This window comes from Hyaena hyaena, unplaced genomic scaffold (assembly GCF_003009895.1).
Source record: "Hyaena hyaena isolate Hyena2069 unplaced genomic scaffold, ASM300989v1 scaffold_533, whole genome shotgun sequence".
NCBI lineage: Eukaryota > Metazoa > Chordata > Mammalia > Carnivora > Hyaenidae > Hyaena > Hyaena hyaena.
The window spans coordinates 497286-516320 of NW_024081161.1; the positions used below are offsets into that span (position 1 = coordinate 497286).

Below are 19035 nucleotides of genomic sequence, written 5' to 3' on the forward strand. Positions count from 1 at the left end.
TACCAATTACATGCTAAGCTCTTGAGCTGAAGTTTGGCTTAAATCTGTTAAAACATCAAGTAATTAATATTTAATCCTTGGAAATGGAAATTTCTGTGCTTTTTCTGCAAATCATGACTGCAGAGATCATAATTAGAGCAATTAAGGCTATTCTTTGAACGATCATTCACCTAGCTGCTCTTGTACTACCCCGAGTATAAATGCAGTACCTGAATTGCTTTAAAGGACTAATCAAATAACGAATAAAATGGATAAAGAGATATTTTAGAGTCTGAATAAGTTTTACCTTTCTCAGATGAGGATTGTAAAATTGTATCCCAGACTGGCTAACAGCATCTCCTTGTCTCATGTGTTTCCCTGCACCAGGCGGATGCCCGCGTTACATTCATGTCCATGTTACTTTTAAGTCTTGTCCATGTCTGTGTTACCTTTAAGGCTTACGTGAAGTGGAAGCCTCAGAAACAAAGCCCAGGAGCCTGTCCTCTGAACTGGTTCTCTTTGTAGCAGGCGGAGGATTTGAGAAGCTTGGTACTGGCCAGTGAAGCATGAAGTGTCCTTTGCTCACCCACTAATAAGGTCTTTCCTAGCCTGTGTTCACAGATGGGTAGCCCCACCTGGTGCTCACCAAAAAGCAAGTGCATTTTTAAGGTTAAATGTTCTTAGAAAGATGCTGCTTACCATGGCCCCCTCTGAGAAATTCATCTCTGTTCACATGTTCAAAGCCAGAAGTCCTTTAGGAAACAAAGGGATGGAATTGCCGACCACGAGGTCCTTTTCCTGAAGGACCTTTTGTTGAGTAAACCTCTTACTGCGGTCTGCAGAACACACATGAGGACATTTCGGCCCCGAGCCTCAATTCCTTCATGTTCTTTGGCAGGCTTGATTGTGGCCATTTTGCCCACCCAGATTTTCCAACAGAGTATTCAAATGGAAACTTCTCTTGTGCACATAGGATCCTTCACAAAATAATCCACATGGTGCTCATTTTCTCTCCACCAGGCAGACAATTAAATCAGCAGAAGCAGAGGCTGAGCCCTATTGTTGGGTGTAATTCTATATGCCAAAGCTGATTATTAAGTCATCCTTTCTGGCAAAACTGCTTCAAAACCCAGCACCAGGTGTTAAAAACCTGAAGGGGGGAAAAAAACTATTTTCATACGACCTCAATATCTATTGCATGAGGTTCATTTGCTCTGCTGCCTGAATGCATGTGACTCTTGCATATCTGCCCCGGGCACACTTCTGCAGTTGCAGCGGCCAGCACTGACCGGGCAGGCTGAGCCCTGCATGCAGCTGATGACATTTTGCCCTTTACCTGTGCAGCAGCCCTATGCATCAGCAGATGGGGAAACTGAGGAAGGGAAGTTTGGTAACTTGCCCAAGGCTACATAAATACTAAGTGGCAGAACCAGAATTCAAAACCAAGCAGCCCACCTCCAGGGTGCACACGCCAATCCAATTCACAACACAACTCTCTGTGCAGAATTAATAAAAGCCAACTCCTGAGGATCAAATCTTTGTCCAGACGGCCCTGGAGAGAGCCTTTGCAGAGCTCATTTCTTTTGGGCAAGGAAGTCATCTCAAAGTCTGCACTTTCAAGGAAGGACTTGGTGAGGGAAAATGAGATGAACATGGGCTCAGATTTTTGTACTGGAAGTGGGGCATCCAATGGTGAAATTTTGTGTATCCCTTTTGTCACGTCATCCCAAGGTCCACCAGTGCTATTCTCACCACCAAAAACAGGGTGATTGGTGCCTTTAAATCTAATTAGATTAGAGAACCAATCCAGAAAACCCAGAGTCAGTTCAGAAAACTCATCCTGAAGATTCTGTTCTTCGGAAAGGACTTCATCAGATACCAAAACCTGAGTGAGTTTCCTAATGCTTCCAGAATGAATTGCCTCAAACTTAGTGGCTTAAAGCAATACAAATTTATTATCTTACAGTTTTGAAGGTCAGAAGTCCACCACGGTCTCACTAGGCTAAAATCAACTTATTGGCAGGATTATATTCCTCCTGGTGCCTCTGGAGGAGAATCCATTTCCTTGCCTTTTCCAGCTTCTATAGGCCACCGACCTTCCTTGACACTGTTCTTTCTCACATTCCATCTCTCTCTGACCATGCCTGGGTTGGTTCTCTGCTTTTTAGGACTCGTGTGCATACTTTGGGCCCTCTTGGATAATCCAGGATAATCTCCCCATCTCAAAGTCTGTAGCCTTAATCGCATCTCCAAAGGCCCTTTGCCATATAATGTAACATGCACACAAGTACAGAGATTAGGACATGTGCATCTTTGGGAGGTTATGCAGCCTCTTAGACCTGCATCATTTAACCCCTTTGAGCCTTGATTTCTTCATCAGTAAAATAGCTCCTGCCTCCTAAGGTTGTGAGGATTCGATGAATTGGTGCATGTAGAGTGGGTGGTGAGCCTGCAGTTAAGTGCTGTCATTATTTCTGAGCCCTGAGACCGCAATCAGCTCAGCAGCTTCTCCCTGGGTCTCAGCAACCTGTAGAAACCACAGCTGTTTTCATAGTGATATTTTCAGAGAGGCAGAAAATATGTTGCTAGAAAAAAAATTAACATTAATTCATGCTGCTTGACTATTTTATTCCTGGGGGCTCCGTGACCACTTGCCACAAGGCAGAATCTAGCGCAGTGACAGCCAATGTGAGTCCTAGGAGCTCATGTTAACCACAGAGATGGAATTTGAAAAAAAAAAGTCATATTTGATATTTAGAGCTGATAACTACCCTCATTTTCCCCCTACCCCCCAATTTAATAATCCCCCTGCTAACAGATTTAGCCAGCACATTCTGTGCATCAATGCAGGCCGAGCTGCCTTCTCTCCAGTGACAAAGACAGTGGTCCCAAACGCCGCCGTGAGTTGCTTGTAATTGTGTCAGTGTGAGGAATGGAAGCCCGTGGTTGAGAGTGGAATGGAGCCAACAAGGGTATTTCTGCTAACGATTGATGAGCTGCACAGAGCTGGGGACACCCAACCCATGTTGTGATGGTAGTTTTGGGAAGACAAAGTGATAGGAGTTTAATAGCTTTTGGAGCATGGCTTGATTCAATTAAAGACCTGGCAAAGAAGGCCTATAAGAAAAAGTTAAAGTAATTGGTTTAATTCACCAGGAAAAGACTGAGGGATGACTTAATCTTCCACATGAGATGAAAGGTTTTTAAATGAGGAAGATATGGTCTTGCTGTTTTCTGTGCCCACAGAGGATTCAAGGGGGAAACACACGCACACGCACATGCACATGCACACGCACACAAACACACACACACACACACACACACACACACACACACACAACAAGCAAGCCTTGAACTGAAACAGTAGCGATTCATGTTGATTTAGAGAGGGCTCCATAAGTAAAACATTGCCCTGAATGTGGCAAAGTCCCTAATTCTAGTAATTTTTAAGAAAAAATGAGTGGTGGTGTTTTTACATCAGAAAAGTAAACATTCATATTTATGATTTCAAGCCAAGGATACTACCTCTTTGGAAAAAAAAAAACTTTGCATCAAGCTATCTTAATGACCTCAAAAAAGAAAAAAAAAGTTAAAACAAAAATAAAACTGAGAACTCAAAATTACGTTAGAGTTTTCTTAAGGGTAGGAAAATTTTAGACAGTCAATTAATATTTATTGAACACTCAGTTTATTAGACATTAGGTCTGGTTTTTGGCAAGTTGTTCATAATAAATTTGAGGTGTAAGTTATTCATTAATTCCATAGATACTTATTGAGTAACCAGTTGTGCCCAGGCACTAAAGACAACAGCCAATAGGGCAGATAAAGTCCCTGTTCTCATGTGCTAGCTGGGGAAACAGACAAGAAACACATAAGTGCATGAACAGGAAAATGCCAGTTGATGATAAAATGTTCTACAGTAGATGAGAGGTGGCTCTGCTAGATTAGAGCAGTCAGAGAAGACTTCATGGAGGAGGTGATGTCTAAGCTGAAATTTGAGTGACTAGAAGGAGCCGTTGTAGGGACATCAGGGAAGGAGTATTCCAGGCAACTCCCAACAGTTAGTGCAGAGGCCCAAAGGCAGGAGCAATCTGACCACTGCAGAGAACTGGTGGGGGGGGGTGGGGGGGATCTGTGGCCAACAGAGGTAGCCCATCCAAGATTTTATTCTTAACATGATAGAAAACCATAGGAGGTTTAAGCAAAGGAATGACTGGATTAATATATATTTCTACTACATACATCATCCTGGGTAAATTTCATAAATAATGCACAGTGGGGTGGGGGAAAAGCAAGTAATTGAAAGCAACTATGATTCTGCAGGTATAAAGTGCAAAAATAAACAAGGTGCTGTTGGGGGATACATGAAAGATGGTAAACTATAAAGAAAGTGAATGGTAAACACAGAATTCAGTGTAGTGGTTGCTGGGGAGAGCCTAGGAGGAGAGGGGTGCAATTGGAGTGTGGTGCACAGGAGGCCTCATAGTGTTCTCTTTCTCTGGCTGGGTGCAGGGCACATGGCTGCTTGTCATATTATGTAAATACCTTATATGTGTATCATACATTCTGTATGAATGACCTAGTTCATTATTCAAATTGTGCCTTTAAATGATTCCTCTGGCTGCTGAATGGTTGGATTATAGAGGCAAGAGTAGAATCAGAGACGAACTAGAAGCTATTGCAGTGGTCAGAGAGAGGGCAGGAGGGAGTGAGGGAGAGGAAGGAGTTGCTGGCTGATGCAAAGAGGTGTGTGATGATGTGACTCACTGCAGGGGTGAAGGTCCCAGGAGGGATAGGTGGGGAAGGAAGGCCCACAGGAGTTTACTGCCCGCATTTGTGTTCTATGGCTATTGAACCTGTGTGTGGAGATGTCTAGAAGGTAGTTGGACAAATGAGGCCAGAATTGCCTATCTCGGCATTGTTGGCATATAGGTGAGGTTAGAGCTCTGGGTCTGCGTGGCTGAGGTTCCGTATATTGTTCTCATACATTTGTCATTGTCCTTAGGAACGAACACCAGCCACCCTCAATTCTCACAGAACTGCTGAGAAACCAGAAAGAGAAGTGTGGCCTTCAGAAGACTTTGTGTAAAATAATTTACACTCTACTCTTTTTCATCTTTTTCACTTCTAGATTTCAGAAATATTACTTTTCTGCACCCTCCTCTATTTCCATAAGAGAAAAGCCATGAAGCACATGGTGATTCTGCTGAGCCTGGTGGCACTCCTAGGTAAGAACTTACTGTTTTCTCATTCTGTAATCTAACTGTGCTAAGTCAAAAAAGATTTGAAGGACACTTGAGCATTCTGTTCCTTTCTCATTGTTTCTACTTTTCAACTCTGATCTGTAGAAGAAACCCAGGCTCAATCATGCAAACTATATTTTGCATATCCATGGCTACAATTGGTGTGTTTAATTCCTTTAAAAACATGTAAGGTTTTTACTTCAGGGTAATTTTATTTGCTCTCTGACAATTAGAGTATTTTATTTCTTAGGATATAATTGAAAAATATTAAAAGAGGAACAAATGAATGATCCCAACTGAAACTTTTGTTTCAGGAATTACTGAGATGTGGCTAATATGAAACATAAATGTAAGCAGAATGATTTTCTTAAATACAATATTTTTTTCATTCATTGTTTATCTACTCATTTCCTTTTTTTTCCAGGATTTGGAAACTGATGCTTCTATAAGCCCACTATGTATTTTTAAATCTACCCTTTCCCCTCCTCTCTCTCTCTCTCTCTCTCTCTCTCTCTCTGTCTCTCTCTCACACACACACACACACACACACACACCTTCATATAAATCAACACTAGGAGCTCTCACTAGTCATTTGGAAAAATGCCTTTAAAAATTATTTATAATTCTTTTTTTCCCTCTTCTTTGCCAATAAGATGAACTATACATCATGTGTTGTTTGCTGTGACTCTATAGATTATACTTATACCATTGGGATAGACAGCAGCCTTCATGTTAAGGAGGAGCTGAGATTTCATTTTTTAATCTTCATTTCATGAACTAGTTCTCTCCTTTGAATTAGAAGATTTGTATTTGTGATAGTTACTTATAGAAATGAATCTATACTATAGTCAGGTATGCTGTTGATGAAAAGAACAGAAAAAGAACTTTATTGTTGTTTCTTTCCAAATTACCAGGTAGGGAGAACGAAAGCAAACCACTAAGAGATAAAATACACATTATATAGAAAAATGTTGAAAATAAAGGAAATTTTAAATAGGAAAATAAGATAACAGAATTAAGATCATACATAGCAGTCATGATCATAAATGTAAATAGGATAAATTCACCTAGTAATAAAGAAAATTCCCATATTGGACTTCAGAAAAATTCCCAGACTGGTTTTGAAAAAGATTCTGAAATTTGGATACAGCCAGTGTTCTCCAGTTCAACTCCACGAGAGCTACAGAAATGGTGCTCTTTCTAACCGGCACTTGCTGGTTGTGAAATACTCCAACTTCATACATACATGTCATCTAAAACAAGGTAATGCAGATTGAAAGTAAAAGAAAGCAGAAGGCCATACTCTTACTGCCCAAGTTAAAATCCAGACAGAAGCACTAAATGCAGCAAAGCCTCCTGGAGGCCCCACATTAGTATTTAGCTGCCCAGCGTGGCAGGCTGAGGGCTGGGAGGGGGGGCACTAAGGCCAGGAGGCCTCAGGACATTTGAGCAGCAGCTCTTTTGAAAACTATGTTAATAGAAATACGAGAGGAGCCGAAGACTTCTCTTAGCTCGTGGAAGGTAGGTAGACAGAAAGAGCTATAAGGATAGAGGAATGAAACCTCAACATTGCTCTAATGTTGAACTCCAGATCCCGAAAACAGACCATACACCTGCTTTCAAGTGCCTGTGTGACATTTACAGAAGTTAATTGTGTAATTGGCCACAAAGAAATCCTTGATAAATTCCAGGAAGTTGAAATAGTACAGACCACATTCTCAGATCCCAGTGAAACAAAAACAGAAAATAATAACAGAAGCCAGTGAGACCGTAACATCTAGAAATGTTGACACTACTCTTAAACTGCAGCTGGGCTCAAGCAGAAACCAAGATTTCATTGCAGCATATATATTTTAAATTATTACAGAAACACTTAATATTAAACCTATAGCTTATGACTAATGCTGTATTCAGAAGGAAATTCATTGCATTAAATGTAAGTCAAGCCCTCAACTCAAAAAGGGGAAAAATAATACTGAAATAAAGCTGAGGCAAGCAGAAAGGAGCAATTAATAAAGGTAAAAATTAATGAAATGGAACACAGAAAAACAACGGATTGATAAATAATCCCAAGAACCTATTCTTGAAAGACATTAAAATAGATCATTCATAAAACGAAAGAAAGGAAAAATCTCAGATATCCAAAATTAAAATTAAAATTTAGAATTAAAAGTGACAACAAAGATGAAAACTTGATTAAATCACTTATTTTTTTTAGAGGAAAATAGATACAGAAGGCATAGAAGAGCTGTTTAAAAAACTACATCCTGAAAAGAACCAGGCCTACATACTTTCAACCTAAAAGATTTAAATCTTTAAGAAACAGATTATTCCCGGGGCGCCTGGGTGGCTTAGTCGGTTAAGCGTCCGACTTTCGCTTAGGTCATGATCTCGCGGTTCGTGGGTTCGAGCCCCGCGTCGGGCTCTGTGCTGACTGCCAGCTCAGAGCCTGGAGCCTGTTTCAGTCTGTGACTCCCTCTCTCTCTAAAACACACCAAAACACACAATCTCTCTCTCTCTCCTAGAAATAAATAAAAAAAAAAAAAAAAAAAGAAACAGATTATTCTGATGTTGTTCAGACTATTTGCAGGCATAAAAAGCTTTCCAGTTTTGTTTACATAATCAGTATAAATACTGATCCCAAGTAGCATACCGTAGGAATACCATGTACTAATTTCCTTACTCAATATTAATGTAAAAGTCTCAAATAAAAAATTAGCAAGTAGAATCTAGAAAAAAGAAAAAACATACCTCATGACCAAGTGGTCTCAATGAAATGGATTCTTTTTCTCTGTAACACTTATAATAATTTGTGCATATATTATGTGGAAACTAATTTGACAATAAACTATTTGTAAAAAAAATAATAATAATTTGTGCATATATACTCTACTTATATATTTACATTCTGTTATCAGCTCATCTTCTCCACCAGATTAGTTCTATGAGGACACAGCCATGTCTGTTCTGAGGACAGTGAGTGCAAAGAAAACATTTGAATTAACTAGGTTAATTATGGAAATGAAAGAGTGGTTCTTAAAGAAATCCACTAATATAGTTCATCATGTTAATGACTCAAAAGGGGAATAGCATGTAAATATCTAGATGCTGAAAAGACATGTTAAAATTTAACATCCGTTTCTAATAAAGAATTTGAAATGTAATCGGAATAGAGGGATATCTGTGTCAAAAACATATTTCTCTCTTTTTAATAATTTTCACTTTATTGGGAAATAATTGGCACATATAGTATACATGTAGTAATATATATAGTATATATTTACACAACATGATACGTTGATATGCATATACATTGTAGAATGATTACCAAGCTCATGATAGTGAACACATTTATCACCTCATATAGTTAACATAGTGAACAGGTGTGTGTGTGTGTGTGTGTGTGTGTGTGTGTGGTGAGAATGCTTAAGATCTCTCAGCAACTCTGAAGTATACAATACCCCATTATTAACTATAGTTAAGCGAATGATCCTCAGAATTTACTCTTCTTAAACTAAACATCTGGGCCCTTTGACCTATATCACCCCCTTTCCCCTACCCCCTGCCAACCACCATTCTAGTCTCTGTTTCTGTGAAATTAGAAAAACATCTTTCTCCTAAACCAAAAGCTGAAGAAGCATACGTGATGGAGAAATAGCACCAGTGCTGTCATTACACTAAGAAATGAGAAAAAGATTGCCCACTCTTCTTTTTATACTAATCTGTGTTGGTTGGGTATTTTATAATGATCACATCACTTCTACAAGAAAAAAAAATAATTATGAAAACTGGGTAGCAGCTTTGAAAAATATTTATAGTGTCAGGTTAAACGGAAAACATAGCACACAACATGGCACTACCTTCGTTGTGATTAAAAGCACACATGAGGCGTACACTGGAAATGAGTGAGAGGTAGCAGCAGTATGCAGGTGGATTTTTTTTAAGTTTATTTTTAACATACTATTGTTTGTGTGATAGATTTAAAAAATGAACTAAAAAAGAAAATAGAAAGTGAGGGCAACCAGGAAGAAAGAAAGCTGGCTTCTGGTGAGGGGCTCCCCATGCCTATGGCTGCAATCTTCTTTCAACTCCCAGCAGAATACTTCCAACTAGCGGCGTCTGGGTGGCTCAGTCTGCTAAGTGTCCGACTTTTGGTTTCAGTTCAGGTCATGATCTCATGGTTTGTGGGTCTGAGCCCTGCATCAGGCTCTGCACTGACAGCACAGAGCCTGCTTGTGATTCTCTCTCTCTCTCCCTCTCTCTTTGCCTCCTGCTCTCTCTCTCTCTCTCTCTCTCTCTCTCTCTCTCTCACACACACACACACACACACACACACACACTAAATACATAAAATTTTTAAAAAGGATGCTTTCAACTGATCAGGAAGCTGGGAATGCCAGAAGGTGCTTCTCCATGCTTAGCATACTCGGATTATGGAAGCCAAATTAATAAGTGAAATATCTGTGGCTCTAATAAAGAGACATTGATAGCAATTTGAGAAAGTCTCTGGAAGGAACAATTGATGAAGTCGGAGAAAACCAAGAAGACCAGATTTCAAACACAGGTCAGCTATGTCAGGCAAAAACAGCACTGTGGTGATGACAAAAGTAATACACGTCTTTTGTTGAGAACTAAGAAAACAGAGGTAAAAAATCCATGTAACTGAGCACTGCCTCACAGTACTAGGGGAGGGTGACGGTACTGTGTAGAAGGCAGCTTGCCAGTATATTTCAGAAGAACAGCAGCTGTCACCAGAGCCCCCTTTAGCTCATTTTCCTAGAGCAACTGGCAGAGTGGTATGCAAAGATGTATGTTCAGGGATATTCATCACTACCTCATTTTTTTTAATGTTTTATTTATTTTTGGGAGAGTGATAGAGACAGCATGAGCAGGGGAGGGTCAGAGAGAGAAGGAGACACAGAATCTGAAGCAGGCTAGCTGAATCTGAGCTAGCTGTCAGCACGGAGCCCAATGCAGGGCTCGAACCCACAAACCGTGAGATCATGACCTGAGCTGAAATCACTTAACAAACTGAGCCACCCAGGCGCCCCGACCTCATTTTTAATGCCAAAAAGAGGGGGGATGTAACCTAAATATGCAAAAAATAGGGAATTACCAAGATGAAGTATAATTCATGCAAAGGCATACTTCACAGCTGATGAAAATCATGCTTTAGAAGACTATTTAATGGCATAGAAAATACTTAGCGGCAATTGAAGCTAGGTTCCTAAATAGTATATACTATTTGTTATATATACATATATTTGTTACAATGTATTCATATCCAGAGACAGAAAAATAGCTACAAAGAAATATTCTCAAGTGTTAAAAATAATTTGGAGACGACTGTTGAGATGACAGGTGATTTTCATTTTTCTTTCTAGGCTTTTCTGCATTTTTCCAAATTTTCTTAAAGGAACATATAAACTTTTATGGTTTAAAAAATGAGCTTAAAGGTCCTGCATAATCCCAGTGCCTACAGATAACCACTGATAGTATCTTGATGTAGTTTCTTCTGGCATTTTTTTCTAGCTTTTAATTTCTGTATATAAAAATAGAAAATACATGAGCACTTTTTATTTTTATATATACATTAGAATGATAGCATGTTAAATTATATATTTTCACCTATCCTCATCAGCCACAGTCCCACCCAAAAATAAAACAGAAGTACTTGTCACCAGCCTAGAAATAACTTGCAGAGTTACAGTAAAGAGTGTTTAATTGGTTGGTGATTGTACATGCTTTGAAAATACAATGATTATAGCAAACCAATAGTTGCTTTAGCTATTTAATAAAAAGTCTAGTTTTGTTTTTGTTTTGTGGTTAAGTATAATTTAACATCAGATGGTAGTTGCATTAGATGACCTTGAAGGGCCTTTGCAATCCTGATGTTCTGAGGCTAATGGAATAGCCTGTTCAACTCCTTACCCATTAATGACCCCTTTGGGAAACCTGGCTGTTCAGACCACAAGGCTGTAACCACATTGTGGTCTAATTTCAAGCAAAATCTTGAAGAGGAAATCAAGATCCCTCAAGAGCTAACCTTACAAACTTAAACCATCAAGTGACGCACATCACTGCAGATAAAATTCCTAGATGAGCTAAGATAGGACTATTTTCATAATCTATAGAAAACATGTAAAATGATCAGGTCAAAAGATTTTAAGATGAAGAGGGGCCCAGTTGTAAAGACCTCTTTGTTCAGATTGAGGGTTGGCTTTTAGAATTTATCACCTGTTCTCTGTTATGATTTTTAATGGAAAGAAAAATGCCTAATTTGGAAGTGTGCCCTGGTACTCTTCAAGCTAAAGTATATTTTCAGTTTTTGGAAAAGGAGATTAGGGGAGGCTTTTCCTGGTTAGCCATCATCTGCTATTTTAAACATTCTATATATATAATACCTTTTCAAAAGCTAAAAGGGATAAAGCTGAGAGATAACATGACCAGGTAGACTAACCACAACACAGATAATGTTGCTCATTTGCATTGTCTTTGACTTAGAGTTATATGAGTTGATGTAAAAAAATTTTTTTCACTTTCTGTAAGTTTCAGCTAAGTTACGGAATTAGATGCGACATTAAATTTAAGCAACCTAAAACCAAAAGAAAACACTATTTTCTTCCTACAGAGACATGGTGTTTCTAGAAAAGACCTCATTGCCTTCATATATAACCTTATCAAGTCACTTCTTCATTGCTATTTGGAACCTATGGAACATTTGTTCTCCCAAGCGAGGTTCCTCTTTAGCACAGAGAATAAATAGCCAGTGCTTATGTAAACCTTAGATTTATGGTTGACTCTGAGAGATGAATACTAGGCGCTGGTCCTGCTTCCTATTCCTGTCTTTTAAAAAATATTTTTTTTCATGAGACTTCTAGACCTTTATGAACGAAAAGGCTCATACATAGAATTCAGTACAACTCTTAGTAAATTCACAGAGGGAGTTGCTTTCCACTCTCCAGTTTTCTCATCTATTTGGCTTTAAATTTTTTCGATATCGTTTAATAGTTATTTTCCCATTCATGTCACATAGACTGTCTGACTTCGCTTCTCTCCCCGCCCCCCCCCCCATCATTGTTTTCTCCTCTCCCATCTCCTAGTAATTATAACCTCCGCGGCATCCTTTCAGCAGCAAGGGCTGGGAAATAAGCAGCTTGCTCCCAAGATAAAAAGCACCCAGTCACATAGCAGATCTTTAGCTGATTTAGGTAAATTCCAAGTGCCGCACGGCTTGAGCTGTCCGGCTGCCACTTGTCCGGAGCCACGTCCTACCCCAGCCTCTCACAAGCCTGCATCCTGAAAGCATGCCTGGGGTATTGACCGCTCTACTGTGTAAGCTTCAGATATTTGTTTGTAATTCTATCTCAAATGTGTATTTTATTTGTGTCTCCTGTTTTCTTTTTCAGCCTCATTGACTGTTATTTCAGTAAAAGCAGTCTCAGGCATGATCACTTTTTCTGTGACGGATAAAATGCAACTAACTTACCCCATCTTCTATATCATGTTTATCATCATGATAGCGTCTTGTGTTTTCCAAGTCAAGTAAGTTAGCTCCTACCTACTGACTAATCTTTCAACATTCCTGTGCTTCTCTGAGCATTAATCTTTATTGGCATCCATGGATAATTAAAATGAGGTGTAACTGATTTCTAAGGGTGAAGGGCCTTCAGCTTATCCTCAGCCAGCATGCCTTGCTTTCTCCTTCGCGTCCAATAATAAGTTGTTACTAAGCATTGCCTTCATGTCTTGTGAGTTCTAAAGTACGGCCATAATCTAGCTAAGTGCACTTTGATACTTTCCTGATGCTCTTCTGCTTGTAATTAATATCCATCGTACGCAGGTTGTCATTAGCAATAAATCAAAGGGGCAGGTCCACATCCAGGATTTCATTCTAAATATAGGAAATACATGAACCCTTCACCTTCATTCTTAGCTCATGCTCATTAATTGCCCAGGGATGGACAAAACCAGACATTTGGCCGGGAGGGAAATCCTTTTCCCAAAACTTTGCATCCTTGGCCAGAATTTTCTTTGTACCCAAGGGATCGTGGAATGATTGTTTTATGTTTCTTTTGGGGCCTAATAGTGGTGACATGGAACATTTTAAATTTCTGTTCTTCTCCCCCCACCCCCTACCTCCATCTGCTCCAGTCACTTCCCCTCCGTTTCACATCATGATTATGCTTTTGCCTGCAAGGCTGTCTTTAGCCAGCCAGGAAAGCTTTCTGTTTACCCCAAAATGCTATGCATAAACTCCGTCCCAGAGCCAGCTGGGAAATCAGGGCCTAGACTTGGGAAGAGCACCATTCCCTCCACAGATGCTAGCAGCGAAGTCTCATCGCGCCGGGTCGGACATGGGCCCGCTGCAAGGAAGGTGGAGAGTGACTGAAGAAACCCGGTGTTTTGTCACTGTTTCATTTGTCATGTCCTTATGAGAACGAGTGTGTTTCTAACGCTTAAGCCTTGCCACTTTGTTTCCTCTCCCTTTCTTCTTCTGAACTCATCAGCACGGCTATAACATCTTTCTGGAATCTGGTGATTAGCATCATTATCTTTAAACTCAGTTTTATGAATTTAAGGGGCAGGTACAACCGAAGGCACCCCGCCACCCTTGTCCCAGTCCCTGCCTCTTCCACACTGGCGCCCGGTGAATCTCTAGAACCGTAGAACTGCCACCCATCAAAACCACCCGAGGAGTGGTCTTTTTGTTCACAGATATGTACACACACATATATATATACATGCATGCATGTATACATACACACGTGTACACACACGTGTGCCCAGGCACACCCACAAAGCGTTTCTTTTTCATTGTGCTAGGACAGGACCGGAACATTAGTGCCTTTCAAAACTGCCCAGTTGACGTCAGTGACAGGGCAGCACGGCTTCACTGCGGGAACCTGAGTCGCCTTGGTGGCCAGAGTGAGAAGCTGAGCTCCCCACATGTGCTCTGCAGCTGGAGCGCCGAGCATTGTTTTTGAAACATCAAACATTCCTTTACTTCTCCATCTTCCTTCTTGGCACGTGGCATGTCAATGGATAGCTACACTATTCCCCAGATATGCGGTTTAACAGATCCTAGGGTCTATCCTAATGAATCAGCTCCAGTGTGATACCGGTCCAGCAGCTTGACTCGCTTCCAACTCAAACTTCTGTGGCCCCGGAATATGATTAATTGCTTTTCATTGTTACTGTTGTTGGTTTAAACAGACCATAAAACCTGACATCTGATCTCATACATCAGATGCATATATGCTATGACTGCTGATTGGAAATGCCCTTTTACTGCACTTCCTTTCCCTTTGTAGTTGTCGCTTAAGGACATGCATTTCTCGATGTTTTTGTTAACTTGTTGCTGAACGTCTCTTAAAGCCAGAGCTTCAGTAAGTGCCTTCTGCTCTAGGTTCCTGAATCAAGCCACGAAGCTCTACAACACAGCAATGGTGGTGCCCGTTAACCATGTTTTCTTTACGACCAGTGCCATTATCGCAGGTGAGCTTGGGTTTTCTATGCTCAGGTGACTCGACCCCCACAAAAGCACAAATAAGTTTTCCCTCGGAGTAAATGAGACAGTCAAGAAATCTTAAAAGGAGCTGTGTAGCCCATGTCCTACCCTCCTCGCCTCCACCCAGGTCTGAATTTCCTCTATAATATCCTGGCAGACAGGTTATTCTTCTTGGTGTGAAGGCTCCCCAGTGCTCTCTGTCTCCCGAGACAGCTGAGTCCTGTTTTGGATCCCCCTAATGATTTGGAGAGCTCTAATTATTAGAAAGTATTTCCTTATAGTGGGGTTGAAACTAGCCTCCCTGTAAATTCAAGACTCTCATCTTCTGCTTTCCAGAGTCTTCTCCTTGTCAGCTCTTCTGATAATCAAAGCAGCTGAAGAGTCCTCCTGTGTCTTGTCTCTGGACCAAACATCCCTCTTTCCATTAATTCCCCCTTCCTTGCCCCTCACCACCTAGAGCAGATGCTGAGTTCCCAAACTGAATCCACTGTTCCAGGGAAAGCCAGGCAGATGAGAACAGAAACTACCATCTTCGCTGCTCTGGCCTCTATTTTTCTACTTTTACAGTCCTTTTGTACTTATTCACAATTTAAAAGTACATATGTGAGACACAATAGCAGTTTTTTTAAAAAGCATATATTTGCAACTTGGTCCAAACCAAAATATAGTAGATTCCAGTATATCATGCCTAAGTTTAATACTAGTATGTCCTAGTTTATTGGCTTGTTGTATATATTTACTACCTTCTTATATTGAAAGTTCATTTCCCAAAGCAAAGTTTATGTATTTTGGAAGCAATTCAGGATTATGTTTCCTGATTGGCACATCTTTCTTATTTCATGGCAATGTGACTGCCAGTGGGCAGTTTTTAAAAGTAATTGATGCATTTTTTTATTTCCCCAAACTGAACCTTACTTTAAAGAGAAAGATCATATACCAAGACATCTGATTTTTTTTTAGCATTTTATGCTTGCTGACAAAAGAAAGAAAGAAAAAATTGCACATTCGTGTGCCCTAGAATTATTAGACACAAAAATAATAGGGCCAAAAAGAGTTACAGGCATGACATACAGCCTAATGGTTAATATTAATGTTGTAAAGACGTGTAACAAATGTACTTCCCTTGAAAAGAACATTTTTGTAGGAGACCAACAGGGCTGGAATCTCAATATTTAGCACGCCAAGTAATTGATGAGTCAGGGAGGCTGGAACTTTCTGGAGGTGATAATTTATATGCTATTACTGAAGTATTGAACGGAGATGAAGCTTCTTGACTAATTTTCCCTTTTCGCCCCATCAGAAAGTCTAGCTTAAAGCTAAAATGTGATAGCATATTTTGCCTATGAACTAGTGAAGTTTTTGTTGTGTTCTTTTTATTGCAATAACTAATGCCATCAAGGCTGCAGTATTACTGGCACTCTTGTGGAACTGGGTGGCATGGTACCACCCTCCTAGAACTGAGTTTCATAGTCTTCAGCAAGAGCCTTAAAAATGTTTCTAGTCTTGGGGCGCCTGGGTGGCTCAGTCGGTTGGGCATCCGACTTCGGCTCAGGTCATGATTCCACAGTCTATGGGTTTGAGCCCCGCATTGGGCTCTGTGCTGACAGCTCAGAGCTTGGAGCCTGCTCTGCTCCTCCTCTGCTCGCTCTCTGACTCTGTCTCTAAAATAAAATAAAGACATAAACAAAATTTTTTTTAATGTTTCTAGTCTTGATTCCTACAACTCAGCAACAGCAACAACAAAAATAACCCAATTTAAAAATGGGCAAAGGATTGAATAGACATTTCTCCAAAGAAGATGTATGAATAACCAATAAACATGAAAAGATGTTCAACATCGCTAATCATCAGGGAAATGTAAATCAAAACCACAAGGAGATACCACCTTATACCCATTAGGATGGCTACTAGCAAAAGAGGACCAAAAAAAAAAAAAAAAAGCCAAAACAACAGAATTAACGGATGTTGGTGAGGATGTGGAAAAATTTGAACTCTGTGCATTGTTGATGGAGATGTAAAATGGAGTAGCCACTGTGGAAAACAGTATAGCATTTCCTCAAAAAATTAAACATAGGATTACCATACAGTCCAGCAATTCCACCTCTAGGTCCATATCCAAAAGAATTGAAAGCAGGGACTCAAACAGATATTTGCACACTTGGGTGCAGCATTATTCACAATAATGCCTTGCAGCATTATTCACAATAGCCAAAAGGTGGAAGAAATTCAAATTGTCCATCAACAGATGAATGGAAAAAGAAAATGTGGTTTGTCACACAATGAAATATTATTATTCAGCCTTAAAAGGGTAGGACATTCTGACATCGGCTACAACATGGATGAACCTCGAGGACGTTATACTAAGTGAAAGAAGCCAGTTAACAGAAAGACAAATACTGTAAGATTCCACCTATGTGAGGTATCAGAGTGGCCACACTTACAGATATGGAAAGTAGCATGGTGATTGCCAGAGGATAGAGGAGGGGGAAATGGGGACCTTGTCATTTAATGGATAGAGACTTCCAGTTTTGCAAGGCAGGAGGGGTCTGGACATTAGTTGTACAACAGTGTGAATATACTTAACACAACTGCAAACTTAAAAATGGTTATGATGGTAAACTTTATGTCATTTGTATTTTACTATGAATTTTTAAAAAGACGTTCCTACTCTTTGAAACAGAAATTCTGCTTTAAGCAGCAATAACAAGAAAAATCCTGGGGTGCCTGGGTAGCTCAGTCAATTTAAGCATCCAACTCTTGATTTCAGCCCAGGTTATGATCTCACAGTTTGCGCTGACAGCGGGGAGCCTGTTTGGGATTCTCTCTCCTTCTCTCTCTCTACCTTCCTGTATTATGCATGTGCAAGCTCTTTAAATAAAAAATAAATAAATAAACAAACAAATAAATGAAAAATCCTAAAACACCAAGAAAATAATATGTACAAAGAAGTTCATTGCTAATTTTCTAAAGCAAAAAAAATTTCAAAACAGCTGAAAATACCCTTAAAGAAATGAATGTTATGGGGCATAACATGGAAACATTGAAATGATTACATGAAAGTATGCAATGACGTGGAAAACATGCTTCCAAAGTGCTCATCCATTTGACAGATATGTGTTAGGACTGAACGTGGCTCCTTCCTGTACAAAGTTGATTCTCCAGGTGAGGATCCACCTGGAGGTGGGTTTCTGAGAGTACTCCTGGCGTCTAGGGCTCTGTCTTGTTCGTCACGGTATCCGCAGCACTGAGAACAGTGGCCGGCACAAAGGACTCCGTAAATACTCATCGGCTGACCAGCAAGGCTGACACTGCACACACAAAAATTCAATTCCAAGTAATACATAATTTAAAGATAGCTTTAAGAAAAAAACTACTCGATGAAAGCTTTGGGACCTGAGACCAATAAGAAATCATTGAGACCGATAAAGAGAGAAGAAGAGTTCTTCATGGCAAACAGCACATCCAGGCTTTTCTTCCCCCAAAAGAGACGACCAGAAGAATGAGAAGGGAGAGGGCGTTGGCAGTGAGAAATGGGACTGGGCGGAATGGCAGGTGCCACGGTGCCCACCAGTGCCTGAGCAGGCACGGGGCATTGCCAAGAGTAACAGCCTGGGTGGCCAGCCCCTGCCCTGCAGGGAATGCTGTGGCAGAGGCCCCAGAGCCCACCCAGTCTCTCAGGTCAGGCTTGCTGACCCCTGGCCTAAAACTGTAGGTAGAAAATGGCACCAGAGTTTTGTTTTCTTGCATGTTCCGGTGGGATAAATCCTAAACTGGATAAGAAATTTCTGTTTGCAAAAGTTATGTCAATTGTGTTTATTTTATGATAAGAATATTTTATATAAAGTCTACGAATCCATGTTCTTTTTGAAATCACTGAAGACCAGAGTGTGGCATGTAAATATTTTTAAACTAAGCTACTGACTGGGCATTTTAAGGGTACCTATACTTAGAAAAAAATAACATTAACATAATTTAAAAAGCAGCATGTAGCTATTATATATATTCTTACCCTAAAATTTTGTCTTTTGTTCCTGTTATAGGTATCATATTTTATCAGGAATTCCTTGGTGCAGCTTTTCTTACCGTATTTATATATATATTTGGGTGAGTAAGTATCTCAGAAGTAAGGAATGTGAAACCCTATTACTTTTATGTAGGATTTTTGGCATTGTACCTCAGGTATAGAAAATTGGAAGGTAATATAAGAAACATTAGTTTCCTGAGCTATTAAAAGTAACATATTTTTCAATTTAACACCCTACACAGGACTCCGTGTCTTTGACTTGGTGATTTGGGTATCTC

General features: G+C 40.0%; 1 protein-coding gene across 1 annotated transcript in view; it reads left to right on the forward strand.

Moving 5' to 3' along the window:
- Window positions 1–19035, forward strand: part of NIPAL2 (NIPA like domain containing 2) — an 81356-nt gene that overhangs the window by 59748 nt on the left and 2573 nt on the right. Inside the window, exons 6-9 of the mRNA XM_039255483.1 lie at window positions 5111–5207; window positions 12632–12767; window positions 14632–14720; window positions 18774–18837. Coding sequence (XP_039111414.1) covers window positions 5111–5207; window positions 12632–12767; window positions 14632–14720; window positions 18774–18837 — 386 coding nt within the window. The remainder of the gene's footprint in view (window positions 1–5110; window positions 5208–12631; window positions 12768–14631; window positions 14721–18773; window positions 18838–19035) is intronic.